Raw genomic sequence first — 16,890 nt, forward strand, 5'->3', positions numbered from 1 at the left:
TGTGGTTGTCTGTCTCACTGTGTTCATACAGTGATGGACTATCACCTTGCCCATTGCGTCCCAGCTAATAATATGCACATATTGTTAGCTGGGATCTGTTACGGCACCCTGCAACTCGATATAGAAATGGATGGATATTTATTATACGTTAATCATTGTTCCAATTTGTTGTGAAGCACTTTCAAACATTGGTGAGAAAACTCCTACAAAACAATCAAATTAGCCATTTATTATGAATTTGTGAGGGATTTATAAGAGCAATGGTTTCATTCTATCACTGGAATTTTAAAACATCAATAAAATGATAAAACAATCACACCCAGTCTATTAACCTCAACTCAACAATGTTATTGCAACCCATTTGTCTTTTTTTTTTAACGATCCGTTGGCCATTGACATACATTTTATGATTAGATGGTCAACTTACTCCCAGATTTGTTTTTAATCTTAAAATAGTATTGTATTTGTGATATATTTTCAAATGAATGATGTCAACTGAAATTCTAAAAAAATTCTTTCATCAGTGACCGTCAAGAAACTGAGTAGGAGTAAAGAAGCATGTGCATGGACACACATGTTGTAAGTCACAGCAGGACTGACAACTCTTTAAAAGTTACAACGAGCCGGCTAGATGTAATGAATAGCTTGGAAGTTTTGAGCTTCAGGAAAAAGCTAAAGAAAGCAACACGGTCTTCTTCTTGAGCAGGTTTTGTAGCCTCCACATTCACCTTGCAAGCTGCCTGCCCTTTCCATGGTGGAACTAGCCCGAAAACACACACTCTCTGTCCTTTAATCTGTGTGTGTAGCGCAGGTGCTGCGAGTGTCTGCTGGTGGAAAATGCAAGAAAGTGCTATAAGTGACTGGTCACTCTTGCAGGGGGGCAACACAGGAAAAGATCTTATGCAACAACTGCCTCAAAAAGGGAACTTCTAAAACATGGACAGTACACCGAGTTCTTTTAACCTGAGCATGCCGCTGCTATACCCTCACTTCTTTTAGCACCACATTGCGTGTAGTATGTGTGCACAGGGTGTACGTGGGGGGATTTACAACAAGTCCATTAACCCGTTAACGTATTGGTGGCTTTCTGTTGTATTATGTTTGTTAAATATTCGTCTAATCTAGCTCCACAACAGAGCCTCACACCTAGAGCAGCTCAAACAGGTTGGACAGCAAAACCCTCGGTGTTGTCTTATTGTTTTTGTGTCAAAAACATGCAGCGTAGACTTTACTAAAACACATCCTTTAGCCTCATAAGCTGAATAAAATACACACACATTAAAGTCATTAAGAAATCTGTCATATTAATGTATACAAGTTAATTAAACTAATTACTAGTTAATCAGTTGATAAATTTACATTTACCTTCTTTTAAATGTTTTGTTATTTAGGCATTGGATGATGAATTCCTATTGTCTTCAATTAGACATACTTTTTCATGTTTTCAGTGAACTAAAGAGTTTTCTAATGAGTGTTAGTCATGTTACATAACAACAATAATCTTCTGGTGATGAGACTAATGGGACTATGACACAGACACAGAACAAAAGACAAAGACACCTTTGCTTGAGCATGCCATAATGCTATAATGTATGATTTGTGCATTTGTGTGCACAGATGGCATAAAGACATACATTCAAATAATTGAGAAGATTCCAACCAGTTGGGCCTGTTTGCAAACTGTAAAAAGTGCCAACACACCCAATTATGCTGTAATTTAACACTTAAAAGTTGAAATCTGAACGAGGAGGAACGATAATATGTCTGTGGTATATGATCATAACTGATAATTAGCCTGGCTGGAAATGTGCACCCTCACACAAACGGCCTGAAAATCACACACACACATTCTCTCCAGCAATGCTGATGTCAACAGCCTGAGCTAGCATTACCGTGCACACAGTAAGAGCCCTGTTGCTGACTATGTGAGTGAAGGGGTAGCATGACATATACAGAACTGCTGTCTCTTTCAATCTCCATAAAGCCGTGCAACAAGAGCGATGCAAAAGACATTAATGCAAGAAATAAAAACATGCAATCTGAACAAGAAATGTTATTAGCGCCAAACAGCACAAGGTTATTTAAAAACCAGTCATCAGTCGAGTCATGGCAACCCCACTATCCTCGTTTGCCATCGGCCTCCCAAAACAGAGCCTCTTTTCACACACCTAACATCACTGCTGCCTTGGAAACCATTGGATTACAGCAAGTATTGCATTCCCCATTTCTCTCTTTCCTCCTGGGATGTGTGAGAGTTGGCACGGTGGAGTGAGAGGCCGACAACGGCACGCTAAAAAGGGTTTGCATTAGTAATGATGTCTGTATTTAGGAGCGTGTTCATTAGATGGTTTGCAGGGTAGTGCAAAAGTGTATCAGTGTTTCAGACTTGCAAACCTGACCTGCAAGTTTGTGGTCAAATCTGGTTACCGGGGCATGAAAGGTATTTCAGTATATATTTTCATGTTACCTTTCATTTCGCTTCTTATATATTTGTATTTGAAGGATGCATTATTAGGGCTAAACTGTTTAAAACACAAAATCCATTAACAACAACGTGGATAAGTCATCACTTTTCATAGGGAAACACACCAGGGTGATGTCAGTGTTGATTAAGTAATCACAGAAGCTTTCTTCTATTCAATCTTTACAAATCACGCAGCTTCTTTTTTGGATACTGATTTGATGATGGTACTTCATCGGTCTATGTGGTGAAGGAATTTTCAAGTATTGATGAGGATATTCCATAACATAAATTCCTGGCATGATCAATAAAAGATGAGCCCTAAAGTCACTTTTGAATTGGTATGATGAAAAAGAGAAACAACAACAGGGCCCGTTTCAGAGCACGGTAACCGGGAACTTTAGGTAGGAAGGAAGGTAATGTTGCACAAACATTTGATGGGAATATGTGAATACACATCAGGAGTGATGTTTTCTAGAAGAGGTCGCTACATCTACCGAGCATGTTGTTTTATGGAAATGAAACTCCCCAAGAAATAAACAAAAATACTTGTGCACAGTAAAGATAAAACAATATCAACAACAGATGTATTAAGTCATTGGAAATGACCAAAACAAAGGTGGAAAACAATCCCCTACAAACAAGTGGCTGGATATAGCTGCTACTGAGTCACCAAACAGGATGAAGGTGGCATGTTAGCTGCACTGTTAATCCCATTCCACAAACGCTGTGTATTGTTACCTGCTCCGTGCCCCTGAGATTAAACTAATTCATGGGTAGTTATAATCTGCCAGGGCTGCTAGTAAGTGCTGCAACCATTATTATATTAGAGAAAAACATTCACACGTTTACATGCAATGGCAAATTAATATGCAGTTACATCTCCACCTGATTACTGATGTTAATCATTTAATTTCTTTATCCCTTTGTTTTTTTTTTTTGTTGGGTCTGTACAGACTAGTGCGTCAACTTTTAGTCAGTGCATTTTAATTTGAACCACCACTGACGAGTTTATGATTCAGGGAAGCAAGACCAACGTTGTCCTTGTGTTATTCCCTTTTAGCTTTAGTTGCTCAGGCTGTGGAATTGGCTGTTCAATTGCCCAATGACGAGACAATGTTAAACCACGGCAATAGGTTACAGGCAGAAAATTAAATGTGATTGGGGTAAATTACACTTCCAGTAGCAGTCTGTTCACCACCCAGCAGACAAGTAACTACTGACATCACTGCCCCAACTTCACTGCTTTGGGTTAGCTAACTGCGCTGCAACTCAACAGCTGGCTGACCTTAAACGATTAAAATCACTCATACAAACAAACGCCATCACTTATTTGGGACAAATACCAAGAAAGGCCTCGCTTCTGAGCCGCAGGTCAAGGAAAACACATCAACAATCCATGCAACAAGGTGAAAATGTTAGCTATGTAGCAGGGATGTTTTCCCTCATCACTGACGGATATTATGCGGCAAAAGACCTCGAGTAAAGCGACGCAGCCGACCAGATCAGTGTTGTTGTGGGGGCTGGTGAGCAGCTGTCATGACAGAAACGTGCGGGACGTGTGATCAGTGGTGTGGACGGAGATGTAGGGTCAAGCTTACCAGCACAGGAGAGCTACAATGAGGCACACCAACAAAACGCGCAGCCTCTTCATTATCTTCCCGCGGGGACCAACATCCTCGCTCTTTGGGGTTTTCTCTGACCACTAACGGCTTTTCAAGACAGCAAGGACAAGTTCTGTATCGGCCGGGTACTTGTCTCAATTAAAAAAAAAATTAAAAAAGAACAGGCGGCTGTTCTGAGTTTAAAAAAACCTACACTTAAAAAGCACAATTCTCATTGTGCGAGGGGGCCGCCTTTCTTCCTTATCAGCCTCAGTAGTGCTGTCGGCGAGTGCGTGGCTCCTGCTAAGTTCAACCCGAGCTCCAACTCCGACCAATCAGCTCAGCGCCCAGCTGCCGAAGACCAATCAGGAGTGACGTAGCAACACGGTGCTTCATTCGGTAGCCCCGCCCCCCGAGGCTGAGGACTGGTTTCTGTGAAGGGACGCACGCCACCTATTCCTAAAATATTTCAACGCTCAATAATTCTAATAATGATAATAATAATAACAATAACAATGATACTAATGTAACGTACTCGTTTGAATATATGGACGATGCTTTCTTTTTTCCACACCCATTTAAACTGAAGTCCATAGCGCTGAATGAGTGTGCGCTCGTAAAAGCTTGAAAGAAAGTGAACACGGTGTCCTTTTGGACTTGAACGTCGCACAATGCCTTTAAAAATCAATAAAAAAAACACTATTTTCAATTTGTCAAAATATTTAACAATAGTCTATCACCCGTGTTTAAGGTTTAATGCAACTATGCAGTATTATTTCCTCTATAAAAAAAATTGCCCCACCACATTTAATAAAAGATCTTGTAAATATTTTCTGCAATAAGGATATATTATAACACATAACATATGTACATATTATACTATATCATTATTTCTATAATAATCAACATTTAAGACTATCGAAAGCATGAAACAATGACCCAATGCTCACTAAAAATAGGTGATCATTCTATGTAGATGTTAAAACTGTTTTGCTCCTTAGACTTTGCTTGGATACATCTGTTAGATACTGGTTAATTGTAAGTTTGTTGTTTTTAAAACACTTATGGTTTGATTTGTGGTTATTCGCAGAAAATGGGGAAGAACTTCATTTCCCATGATGCAACAAAAGCAAAGGCCCGTAAATGGTGCCTGATTATTTTTTAATTGCGTATATTCCGTCTCGATTAAAATACACACTAAAATAAGCAAAAGTTATAACTTTCAAACAAAAATGGGAATCAATTCTGTATATTGATTCTTCTAATTATAATTATTTTTTCTGCCTGGCGGGGTCCTGGGGTGTATTTAGCTCTGAGTGAAAGCATTTCCACAGAAGTCAACTTTAGTCTGAACTAGCTGACAGTCCGTCTGTTCACGGTGCCCGGTTCTTGTCCGTACCGTGCCCGGGTACTCCAACACCGGCTCTTCGCCGTCAGGCTCGCGGGATTCAGTATGGAGCTGGGCCGGGTGTCTCTGTGTGTCCTGTCCGTGTTCGTTACTTTAGTGTCGGAGAGGTTTGTGGTGCTGGCGTCCTTCTCCCAGTCCATGGACAGCGACTTCACGTTCACCCTACCTGCCGGGCGAAAGGAGTGTTTCTACCAGACCATGAAGAAAGACGCTTCCCTGGAGATAGAATATCAGGTTAATAGAAAAACACTCGAATCATTTTGACGTAGACTGCCGAATTAGCTGAGCGAAGTTAAACAGCCGTGCAGGTCTAATCAATAACCCACCCCGAAGGGTGTCAACACTGACATGACCTCACACTCTGCCAACTTGTTGGTTTACTCTTGTGAATTTTTACGGTATCTTCAATTTAAACAAACCAAGGCGAGTTGTCGTGTTGCTGTTTTTCTGCACAGCTTTCGTGGCACAAGTTCATATAAATGGGGAAAAAATATCGTTTTCTGAGTCGATTTTAAAAAGGGAATTGTCTCTTGATGCTCTTACTAAAACAATTAGGCATTGTCAGTGAGTTACTGTAGTTTAGAATCATGTATTTAGTACAAACTCCTTGAAAGGAAGAAATCCACCAGCCTTGTCAGTGTTAGGCAAGTTAGGCCTTGAAAGTAAAAATGTAATTTCCCTAATCTGCTTCTTCCTGGTTAAACTCCAGTCTAAATAAAAGTATTGTCTCGCAGTCTGAACACTAACATGTGTTCTACTTTTTTGATTTAATTTGCCTCTCACCTCTTTTCATCCACTGTCATTTACAGGTATTGGATGGTGCTGGCCTTGACGTGGATTTCTTTATCTCCTCTCCCTCTGGGCAGCTACTGTTCAATGACCACCGCAAGTCGGATGGCGTCCACACGTAAGTAACTTAAATCCGCTTTGAGACAGTGAACAGTTTGAAACGACCCTTGAAAACCTACTAATTTTACTCTTCTTTTTCAGGTTAGAAACTGAGGATGGAGACTACATGTTCTGCTTCGATAACACCTTCAGTACCGTTTCGGAAAAGCTCATCTTCTTTGAGCTGATTCTGGACAACATGGATACAGACGAGGACCCAGATGAATGGAAGGAGTACGTCCATGGGACAGACATTTTGGACATGAAGTTGGAAGACATAATGGTGAGGGTGGAGTTGACAAATTCCTGCTCTTTCGTTTTCTTTGTGTCGAGACTTTTTAACCCAAAGAGCACTGCTGAGAAGTTCACACTGAGTAGTTCATGTTTTCTGGCACATTTCTAAATGTGCTCATAACGTGACATGGAAGTGGACAATGAGTCAAAAGGCTGCCAGCAAAATTTCATTAGTAAACCACACGCGGAGGCAAAGTCAAAGGGAGAATGTCACAAGAATAGACAATGTTACTCATGAACTCTCACCTATTGGCTGAGGGCAGCCAATTGTTTCAGCTTGCTCCACGGCAGCCTGCACCACCCCTCAACCAGAAATAACCCTCATTTCCAAGTCACAAAGGCATTGCTTTGTAGGAAATGTGTTTTCAAGCTGTCGAGGAAGTTGTTCTTTCATAAAAGAATCAGAAAACTTGATGTAGAACCATCTAAACTGGAGCGATCCCATCTTTTGATTGGTGGACTAAGATAAAATCAGACTTTATTGATCCCACATGGGGGGGATTCAGTCATTACATCAGCTCCACGTTGCACAAATAGTTAAAATAGTATAGTGGCACACAAGAGAACAGCTCAAATCTATATATGCATACATGGAAATAAGAGACACAGATGGGGAAAACTACACAAAGTTGCAGTAATATTTCCAATAATTAGTGTTCCGCAGAAGGATGATGGTATTCACAAACTCTGTTGTTACTGTCGAACAATTTAACAGCAACAGGTATTTTTATTTTTTTTTGATTTTTACTTGATTGTCATACACATCCATCTCCACACCTGCTACTTTAAAACATGTTTTGCACATTTTACTGATTAATGTTTCATAGTAGAGTGTTTATCTTTTCTGTTCAAGGTATATTGTACATTTTGCTTCTTTTAGTATATTTAGCTTATTTTAGTATATGCAATTTACTGCTCTGCTCCTGTAACAATGCGAGTGTCCCCATTGTGGGACGTATAATATACAATCTAATCAAATCCAAGAGTAATTTTCTGTCCACCTGACTTTCCTGTCCCATCTCTTTCAGGACACCATCAACAATGTAAAAGCTCGGCTGGTCAAGAGCGTGAAAATCCAGACGCTGCTGCGAGCGTTTGAGGCTCGCGATCGAAACCTCCAGGAGAGTAACTATGACAGGGTGAACCTTTGGTCAGTGATCAATCTTCTTGTCATGGTGATGGTGTCTTCAGTTCAAGTCTACCTACTGCGTTCGCTGTTTGAGGATAAGAGGAAAATTCGCACATAACATCACTTCAAGTGGAGAAAGAGAGGAGGAGAAACTAAAGTGTGCATGGATTGGAATTTCCATCTGATCTCCTGTTTTTAAGAATTGCAACGCAAAATGTCATCTCTACACGTGTGTGTGTGTGTGTGTGTGTGTGGAGATGACATTGTGCAAACAGACATTAAGAACTACTTCACCACAGGTTTGGCTATACTCTGCTGTACACTGGAAAGTTGAGGGACAGTGGAAATGGCAGGTTTAAAACAAGAACTTGTGACCATCAACCTCAAAAAGTCCATTTGTCTCGCTTACAAATTCGTATATTGTGTCATGGTCCTCCTTAGATGTTGTCGGTGTTTACATAAGACACCACATGCAGGCTTAGGAGACAGATATTTTTCTAACAAAGCTTGCAATTAACAGGCCTGTGGCCAATGCAAAATGTTCATTTTTTTTTGTGTGTGCGTCTTTTATAACACGTTTACGTAAATGCTAATGATCAACTAATGAGAACATTTTTTTAAGTCCAGAAAATTTATATATATGCCAGATAGGTGTGGGAGTCCACCAGCATGTCATCTGTAATTTACCTTTATGTTTCTAAGAGGTCTTTGTATTTTGGGTTTCGCTCCCAGCGTTTTGTCGTCTTGCCTTATTGCCACAAAGTTGCTAAAGCTTAAGTCACAATTCACCTCCTCATGCCAATACTGAAGGTTTCAGTGTCAAGGTGGGACTGTGCTGCTAATGGTGCTCGTCGGCACCCAGGAGCCAGTGGAATAAAAGGAAAGGGCTACCTCCGGTTCCTCGCAGTGACTCCTCCTTGGCTGTCCTCTGCTCTGATTTGTGGCCGACCCGGCCGCCAGCTCTGCCACACTCCTGCTGTGAAGTCTCGTGGCTGCTGGTGGGTGTCTGCTTACAAGCCCCTACCCTGTGAAGATCAGAGACTGTATATAAAGGGTTTATGGAGAAGATGTTGAGCCTGCCTGTCTCTAGTGACAGACGACTATTTCTAGCTTTACTGACACCTGGAAGGTCATTACCACTACCACTTTGCACTGCTGAGTTGAATATGCACAAGCCATCCAATGCCTTGGCTGCGTCAGCATTTACTTTTTTTTGTATTTACTTTTTTTTTTTTTTTTTTTACAAAGTAACATGTGATCATTGCATCGTCTCTGATCTCTACAGAACAACAAAGAATAGTCTTAGTATTGACAACAAAACCAATACTTTTTTTTTTTTTTTTTTGGGGTCCATTAATTTTTTCTGAGATGTGGGTGAAGGAGCGCTGATCAAGAGGACATTAATTATTTTGTGCCGCAGAGTTAAGATCATCTGTAGCTTGTGGTTATTGGTTGTATTTGTCATTTCTTCAGTTGAAATCTGGCTGCTCTGGACCGGCAATGGAAGCTCCATGTAGATCATGTGAATTTATCCCCGTGCGAGTCGAAGCCTTTATCACTCACAAAGCCTTTTTGAGAGTCGAACTTTATGGTGTTTAATTCTTTTGGAGTTTTGTTTGCCATGCAGTATTTGCTTATATCACAGTTTTGCATTTCTTATGAGTGGGAGTAATAATAATAATAATAATCTGCTCCAACACTGTAGCACTGAGGGCAATTCCTCACCATCTGTTCAGCTGGTGTCTTCGGGGTAGTCAGCACTTAAATATTTTATGCTGATGTTCTGAAAGTCTTAAATGGTGAGATCAAAGAAAAAAAAATTCTTATATTGTAAAGTGGATTGAAAATTCTGCAAAGCTTTTTTTTTTTTTTTTTAAATGACATTTTAAAGTATTTCTATGTTACTGAAATTATTTATGTTTGTGACTCAGAAGCCACAGTGCAAAATATTTTTACAATCATGTTGGAGCAGGGGGGTGGGAGGGAACATGGTCTGATATTTATTCTCCTAATGTCATGTAGTTGTAAATGTGTATAAATAAAGATCCCCAACTTTTTCTGACTACTGTGTTGTGTTTGGTGCTTATCCAACAGTCGACATGTTAAAGTTGTACTATTTATTATTTGATGTGAAATACTTGTATCACCAAAGAAGCATCAGGACGATTATAGGCTTCATTCTAATACTGGCAGTCCTGTGTGCAAATACCGGTGCTGCAATTTTACAAAATGGTACATTGTCATGTAAAAGATGTGTAACATCACAGCAGTGGCTATAAACTGCTTTTTAGAGTAATTAAATAGTTGTATCTGTTAATTATAGAGCACTTTGTATGTAACCATTGTTGTGAAAAGTGCTATGTATTCTTTGTTTCCAGTCGGTACTTGTCTAAATACAAAGAAGAACTCTTTACAGGACTCAACCAAGAACATGTCCTTACAAATGTAAAACGGCACATAAACAACGTTGGCGGTAACTGCAAGAAAAAACACTTCTTTGTACATTTTCGTCACACAAATGTCTCTTATTTATCCATAGGCCTCCAGAGGTAGCTGTATCTGTTGTGCCCTCTGGTGGTGAAGAGACTTCTTGATTAAGAAGTCTTTCGGCACATGGCAGTCAAACTAGTTTAAGGGATTTATGTGATAAAGTTTTGTTCAGACAACTTTTATTTGGTTGTGTGGTAATTAATTTTTACAAAGCCTCTGAAGTCCTGTAAGACAACAGTTTTTTTTTTCTTATTGGACAACAGGGAGTTCACAAAACGTGTGTGTGGGGATTGAAGAATGTCGCAGTAAAACTAATAACTGGAAAATAATTATTCGGCCCTAAAATTCATGATACAATGTTTCATACATATAAATAGTAAGACCAAGATATCAAAGATATTAAAGTAAAATGTTTTTGATTTGGTTGGTTTAAATCCATTTTGTGGACTTAGTTATAACAATAATAAAATAAAATAAAACTCACAGATAAGGGTGTTTAGTCTTGAAATGATCACTTTTAATCCCACACCCACGGAGTGGAGTTCACAGAGGCTGCCGTTTCAGAGTCAGGCAGCAGGGGGCGCTCCGGAATCCGGTGAAGGATTTTACTTCCGGGGCAATAATATGTGGCTGTATCGTCTGCGCTGAACAAAATCCAGACCAGGTTGGTAAAAAAAAACACCTTTTCTGGAACAATTTTCTATATCTTCCACCTAATCTTCAGCACATTAAAGTTCATACAGAGGCGTGTAGATGGATAACAGGTTTTAAAGGTGGCGTATAAAGGGATATGTTTGACAGTTGCTCGAGCAGCTGAGAGCAGCTCAGTTTATCTGTTAAATCACTGCGCGTGAGACTCGCGTGCAGCTTTAATTCATCCATAAAGTTGTTAACATTTAATCCACATGACTGTGACACCTGGTTTAAACGCAGCAGATGACGAGGGCGTTCAGACGAGATGTCTGTTTCCGTGAACATATAAATACAAGTTCAAAACAAAGCGTCTTACCTGAAGCCGCTGCATTGCTCACATGGACTACTTCTCAATAAGTGATGTTTATTCAGTTCTCAGACTGGAAAGAAATCCATTGTATTTACCAAGCACATGCTCAAGGAGAACATGCCAACGCCTTACAGTCTCAATAAATACCTAGCAGGATATATAAAGTAACCTGGACATACAGATGCATCCTGTTAGTGAAATCTAGTTTCAGACACATATAAAACTTGGTACTCTCAGCCTGAGCAATTATTTTCTACAAAATCCAAACCAGGGTTTCTTGGTTGAATGTGTACCTTTAAAAACTCTGTGTCATCTACATTATTTGACGACGTGAATATATTGATTTATGTTTAATGCTGTGGCTTTTTCTCAAAGAGAAAGTACCACTAACCCTGTAGCGGACATATCTGACTACCATGGAATGTAATATACCATACATAGATATTTCATGTCTGACTACATTGGTTGATACAGATTTGATGGAGTTGAATGTTTGTTTCGCATTGTTTCATATCATTGCACACATCTGCACTGACTGGACATTGTTTGCATTCGTAAAGATTCTTTGTAGAGTGTTCCACTTCTGTACACACTATATAGAGCATTTGTCATCAAGTTATTTAGATTTTATCATACCTAACACAACATGAGCAGTTGGGAGTTGAGGGCCTGTGGGCTGAGGGCTGAGGGTCCCACACTGACGAGCTGTCAGCGGTAAAACTCAAACCCTCAAAGTGAACTTCGAGTTAAAAGCTCCCTCCACTGACATTTAAGGCACCAATTTTGAACTGCATGTATAACGTTGTAAATTTTCCCAGCATATGTCACTCACCCTGATTTAGTGTCCCTCACTTGCATTAAAATCTACATCGCGGAAAAAAAGGAGGCACGGTGGATTTATCATGTCTGCACACAAACATGTGTTCATGTGTGTGTCCACATGTGGCAGAGGTATGGGGCCAGATGGGGCCCCCGGACCAGCGGTGCCCTGGCGGAAAGTGCTGTGGGAATGCCAGCCTTTTCCTGATAACTACGTCGACCAGCGGTTCCTGGAGGAGCTTCGGAGGAATGAGGGCATCCGGCAATACCGCTACTGGGCTGTGGTGAAGGAAGCAGGCTTTGTGGGACAGCAGTTGTCCTGTGTGGCCATTTTCATCACCCTCTGGCTCTACATGGAGCAGGTACGACTGAATAATCTACAACAATCAAAGCCTTTGCTGAATTAAACCAATGTATCATCATTGTCTTTGCTCTCTCCTCAGGGTCTGCTGCCCCCTGAAACACTGCTGTGGACCAGCCTCGTCTGTGCATTGGTGGGTTATGGGCTCCACCAAGCGTTGACCTCCCACTTCGAGCCGTGTAGCGAGCTCCGGACGCATTTGGCTGACCTACAGAGTGCCACTATTTTCCTCTCCTTCACTTTTGGCTTCTCTCCCGTTCTTAAGACGCTCACAGAGTCCGTGAGCACTGACACTGTTTACGCCATGTCTGCCGTGATGCTGCTGGCGCACCTGGTGTCGTTTCCTTACGCCCAGCCCTCACCTCCAGGCAGCCTATCCTTAAACGCTGCCCTCTTCGCTTCTGTGTGCTTGGCCTCAAGGTTACCTGGCACCCTGCACACCTTCGCTATGCTCAGCTGTGCCCTGCTCGTCTTTGCCCTGTGGCCCTGCCTACTGCAGAGGCTGAGGGAAAATGCCCCGAGCCAGTTCACCGTGGTGTGCGTGGGAGTGTGTATCGGAGGGGTGGGAGGTCTGGGGTCCCAGTGGCTCGGGGGAGCCGTGCTCTTAGCTCTAGCGTTGGGGAGCGTGACACTGCTCTGTCCTTTGCTGCTTGTTAGACTGCAGCAGCACAAGGACAACATCCAGGGACCCTGGGATGAGGCCGAGATTCACGAGGATCTAAGCCGCTTTCTTCACCAACAACGATGAAGACAAATGCTACTTCAGACTAAACAGACAACAAATCTAACGGAGAGTTTGAACTGTATCAACGTGCGGTCAAAATGCAGTTTTATTGGTGCTGTACATCTAAACTCAGTTATTTTAATGCCCGTTCACATCTGTGTGGGCAGCCATACTTGTTAAACTGCCATTCTCTTTCAGTGAACAGGAATGTGTTTTTTTAATGTTGACGCTACTAATTGTTTTCTATGTTTTGACCTCAAGAGTTTGTACAGATGGTATTAACTTGTGAATGCTGAATTGCAATACTGGAAACACTATGAGGCAGGGCACCTTCGCTATCAATGTTACAAAAAATGTATGAATTGTGGGTTGCTGGTGTTATATTTGAATAAATGAAGGAATTGTGGTAGAATGGTGGCTTGAATGTAAAGAATGGCTCTAAATCGAATTTTAAAAAAAGGACAATGATCATTTCAAAAATTCCAGGGAGTATTTTATTAACAAGGTATGATGTTTCCTCAAGGTCATTACTAGTATTAAATACTACCACTGACCTTGTTTACTACAACAAAAACATCTTATAAACAAAGTTGATGAAACTCTGAAATGTATGCAGTGATAAAAGGAAGTTTAAAATGTATTGCTCAGTCTATATTTCTTTGGGAGGGACAGAGTTATTTTTTTCTTTATGTAATTAACTAAGTTAATAAGATGTTTAATGTTACTTCACTTGCACTTAAGGACAAACCACTGTCACAGTTCTTGAATTGTATTCAACTGCAAGTAAAAGTGCTGTTGTCAAGTAAAAGTGAAAACCGCAATTAACTGCACTGTCAATTTGATTCAGTTTGTGTCTGTTGAAAATGCATATCTCAGCCAGTACATTGAGAAATACATCTATTTGTTTCATAAAGTTTGGAGGACATCTTCTCTGTTCAAAGAATGAATTTATTGTTTGATTTTAAAATGAATAAAGCAAATCACATAATTTCAATTAAATATGAGTGAATTTACGTATTCCAATTGATTTCTTCTATCCCTGGTAATGGCACACAGATAATGCTGGGCGAAGTGTAACCTGACCAGCTTCTTGTCACAGGGAGGAAAATCTGCAGGCAGTCAGACGAAGGAGTTGGTGTGCTGCAGGAAAACGGTCCAGAAAATGTCAGAATCGTCTATAAATTAACCTTAATTGTACGTTATGCCACTGACACCACCATCTGTCAAACACTCAAGGACGCTCTATTCCCATCATGAGGTATGCATGCAGCTTCTCGTAGTGGCCGCTAGGTGTCGCATCTTCAACTCCCCCAGTGGCCTGAGACGAAGCCTGGCAGCGGCTCTCGGCTTTACCGCACCATGAAGGCGCCATGCTCCGCTCCGAGCGGCGCGGTGCGGCGCGGCACAGCGGCGGCTCGAGCCCGACTGTGAGGCATCTGGTTCAGGTGAGATGCCTGCAGCCGTGCGGGCTTTGAGGAAGACGAGAGATAACGGCCAACGGGCCTTTTCTCTGTATCATGTAACAGTCATGAATCCCAAATATACTGAATGAACATGTCACATGGTAAATGAAAAACAACACAACTGTTATATTTATTCAAACAATTTATAGTAGTATTTGCAGGGATGGAAGTAACAAATACTCACACTACTGTAGCCAGACAAAAAAAGAATTTGTTATTGAAATAAAATGTCATTTCTTCTTCTTTTTTTTAAAAAAGATTTCTTCAGGTTTGTGCTTTTTTTCAGAGACTTTTTTGTTTTAGTTCTTTTTTGTTTCAGAGACAATTTTTTAAAATGTATATAAACTGTACATTAGTTAACATCGGCGCACATTCCGTCAAAGATTCACTTCAAACATGCAGTTATGTTAATGAAGCAACGGCTGAAAGGCACAGACTTGTGGTCTGGAAGTTCCAGGTAAAGTCGAAGCAGCCATAGTCGGTCATGTCAACCAACCAGCAGCGCTTGACTAAAGATGATGCTTCTCAATAACAAATAATATGCAAATGAGGCACTCCTTGCCCCTCCCTTTAGGTCCGGTTTACAGACAACGAATACGACTGTATCTGCAAAACTTTCTTCACTTTTGGGGGGTCTGTTGACACGGCACCAGTGTCCGGATGCACTGTGCCCGCAAAGTTTTAAATTCGGCTTCCAAGGTGGAAAGATTCTTCCACAGCCGCTATCCCCTCCTGCAGAGACTGCAGGAGCCTACAGAGCCTGTTACTGCGCATGCGCATCCCCCCGCCTGTAAACAAACATGTCGGCCACATAGTGGTTTGACTCGCGGTCAGTATTCTAGTTTTGTCGTCCATATCAGTAGTTTTATAGTTGAGACTCACCCCTGATTGTATCCGATGCGTCATCAGTCCATACGGATGTCGGGTGCTCTCCATTTTCTCTGCGCACACCTCTGTGTAGTTTCATTACAAAATCAAACAACAGCGCCCTCCTGTGGCCCGACCTACTAACTACATCGTTGTCTCTGTCTGCTGCTGCAGTGTAAACATTCCTTTTTTTTTAACGGATTAGGCGTTGTCACATGAAACGTTGTGTGTAAACGGGGCCTTAGACTCCTCTCCTCCATGCCAAAAGTGAGACAGAAAGTTGTCATCGTAATAAATTTTGTCTCTGAATAAAAAAAATGTGTCTAAAATCACACAGATGCTGGTTATTGTGTGGTGTACCTTGACAACCTACGGTGCATGCCACTGACCTCGACAGAACTCTTCACTGCCATCTGGCTGGGTTGTTGCTGAATCCTCCGAAGTTGCGCCTGCTGTCCAGGGAGACGGAGTTCCTGGGCCATGTTGTCAGCGCTCGTGGTGTCGCCCCCAACCCAGCGAAGGTGGCTGCAGTTCAAGATTGACCGACCCCTGCAATTTTCAGTGAGCCGCTGCACTACGTGAGTCTGGCTTTTTACTACCGGCGGTTCGTCGGAGGCTTCGCCACAATCGCCAGCACACTGCACCTGGCTTTGGAGTTTTGCGATTGCTGGCAGCAAAAAATGGAGCCAGGTGGTGCATAGGGTGGCAACTGCCCACTCCATCGATGGCGTACTGCAGCAGTGGTACTCACAGTGGTGAGCAGTGGTGCAGCACTCCTCGACTTGGGCAACTACTAGGTTTAAGTGGACATGGACTATTTCACAAAGTGGCCTGGGCACATGCGGTTCCAGATCAGAGCGCCACTACCACAGCAGAGAGGCTGGTGCAGGAGATGTTCACCTGCTTTTGTAGGACTTTGTGTTACATGACTGACTCCTCAGGTGGGGGCTATAACTGTTGTGCTGCAATGCTGCATGGGAGTTCGGGGTGTTGGGACTTTAAATGTCATTACTCTGGTTTATATTAGATTTAAAGTGTTAATTGTGGTTGTGTTTTGTTGTGTTTTTGTGGTTTAGTTCGTGTGACGTCACAACCTTGAGTGAGAAGTATATTGTGTTCTGGATGTGTCAAGGTAAAAACCACTGCTAGATGCAGCGGGTATAAAAGACAGAAGGTTTTCCCCAATGTGACTAGTCTGGACTTCACATTTGCAGCTATCTTCAGGCCCAAATAAAGTCTAAAACTGCGTTCATACACAGCAATTGACATTATACAGCATGTTATATCTGACAAATGCTTTTGTGTTTGGTTGATGGATTCATGGACCCTGAGCTGCTAGTCATAGTTGGAAGTCCACAACAGGTCAACATTTGGATTTA

The 16,890-nt window shown here is 41.5% G+C and overlaps 3 protein-coding genes across 6 annotated transcripts in view; 2 read left to right on the forward strand and 1 right to left on the reverse strand.

Annotated features, from left to right (window-relative positions):
* Nucleotides 1-4,352, reverse strand: part of suco (SUN domain containing ossification factor) — a 39,254-nt gene extending 34,902 nt beyond the window's left edge. For all 3 annotated transcript variants that reach the window (XM_080474311.1, XM_080474310.1, XM_080474309.1), the window contains exon 1: nucleotides 4,063-4,352. In XM_080474311.1, the coding sequence (XP_080330437.1) occupies nucleotides 4,063-4,115 (53 nt within the window). In that variant the 5' untranslated portion in view covers nucleotides 4,116-4,352. The remainder of the gene's footprint in view (nucleotides 1-4,062) is intronic.
* A 1,027-nt stretch (nucleotides 4,353-5,379) lies between these two features.
* tmed5 (transmembrane p24 trafficking protein 5) lies at nucleotides 5,380-9,845 on the forward strand. The gene is made up of 4 exons (XM_080472748.1): nucleotides 5,380-5,707; nucleotides 6,283-6,380; nucleotides 6,464-6,644; nucleotides 7,684-9,845. The coding sequence occupies exons 1-4, from the start codon at nucleotides 5,519-5,521 to the stop codon at nucleotides 7,900-7,902; spliced, it is 687 nt and encodes a 228-aa protein (XP_080328874.1). The 5' UTR covers nucleotides 5,380-5,518; the 3' UTR covers nucleotides 7,903-9,845.
* Nucleotides 9,846-10,873: 1,028 nt separating this feature from the next.
* On the forward strand, nucleotides 10,874-14,187 carry pigc (phosphatidylinositol glycan anchor biosynthesis, class C). 2 transcript variants are annotated; one of them, XM_080474267.1, is made up of 3 exons: nucleotides 10,874-10,938; nucleotides 12,227-12,458; nucleotides 12,540-14,187. In XM_080474267.1, exons 2-3 carry the CDS (start codon nucleotides 12,231-12,233, stop codon nucleotides 13,203-13,205), a joined length of 894 nt encoding a protein of 297 aa, XP_080330393.1. In that variant the 5' UTR covers nucleotides 10,874-10,938; nucleotides 12,227-12,230; the 3' UTR covers nucleotides 13,206-14,187. The 2 variants fall into 2 exon arrangements, with proteins under 2 accessions (XP_080330393.1, XP_080330394.1); XM_080474268.1 differs by having other exon boundaries at nucleotides 10,875-10,942.
* The last annotated feature ends 2,703 nt before the right edge of the window (nucleotides 14,188-16,890 follow it).

The sequence above is a fragment of the Lipophrys pholis genome (assembly GCF_963383615.2).
Source record: "Lipophrys pholis genome assembly, chromosome: 10".
Lineage (NCBI taxonomy): Eukaryota > Metazoa > Chordata > Actinopteri > Blenniiformes > Blenniidae > Lipophrys > Lipophrys pholis.

What these genes read in the sequence shown, in the direction of transcription:
- pigc (XM_080474267.1), top strand. Translation starts at nt 12,231, where the DNA reads ATGGGGCCAGATGGGGCCCCCGGACCAGCGGTGCCCTGGCGGAAAGTG. An exon ending in TCTGGCTCTACATGGAGCAG is followed by an intron (nt 12,459 to 12,539) that starts GTACGACTGAAT and finishes CTCTCTCCTCAG; the next exon opens with GGTCTGCTGCCCCCTGAAAC.
- tmed5 (XM_080472748.1), top strand. Translation starts at nt 5,519, where the DNA reads ATGGAGCTGGGCCGGGTGTCTCTGTGTGTCCTGTCCGTGTTCGTTACT. An exon ending in AAGTCGGATGGCGTCCACAC is followed by an intron (nt 6,381 to 6,463) that starts GTAAGTAACTTA and finishes CTTCTTTTTCAG; the next exon opens with GTTAGAAACTGAGGATGGAG. An exon ending in TGAAGTTGGAAGACATAATG is followed by an intron (nt 6,645 to 7,683) that starts GTGAGGGTGGAG and finishes CATCTCTTTCAG; the next exon opens with GACACCATCAACAATGTAAA.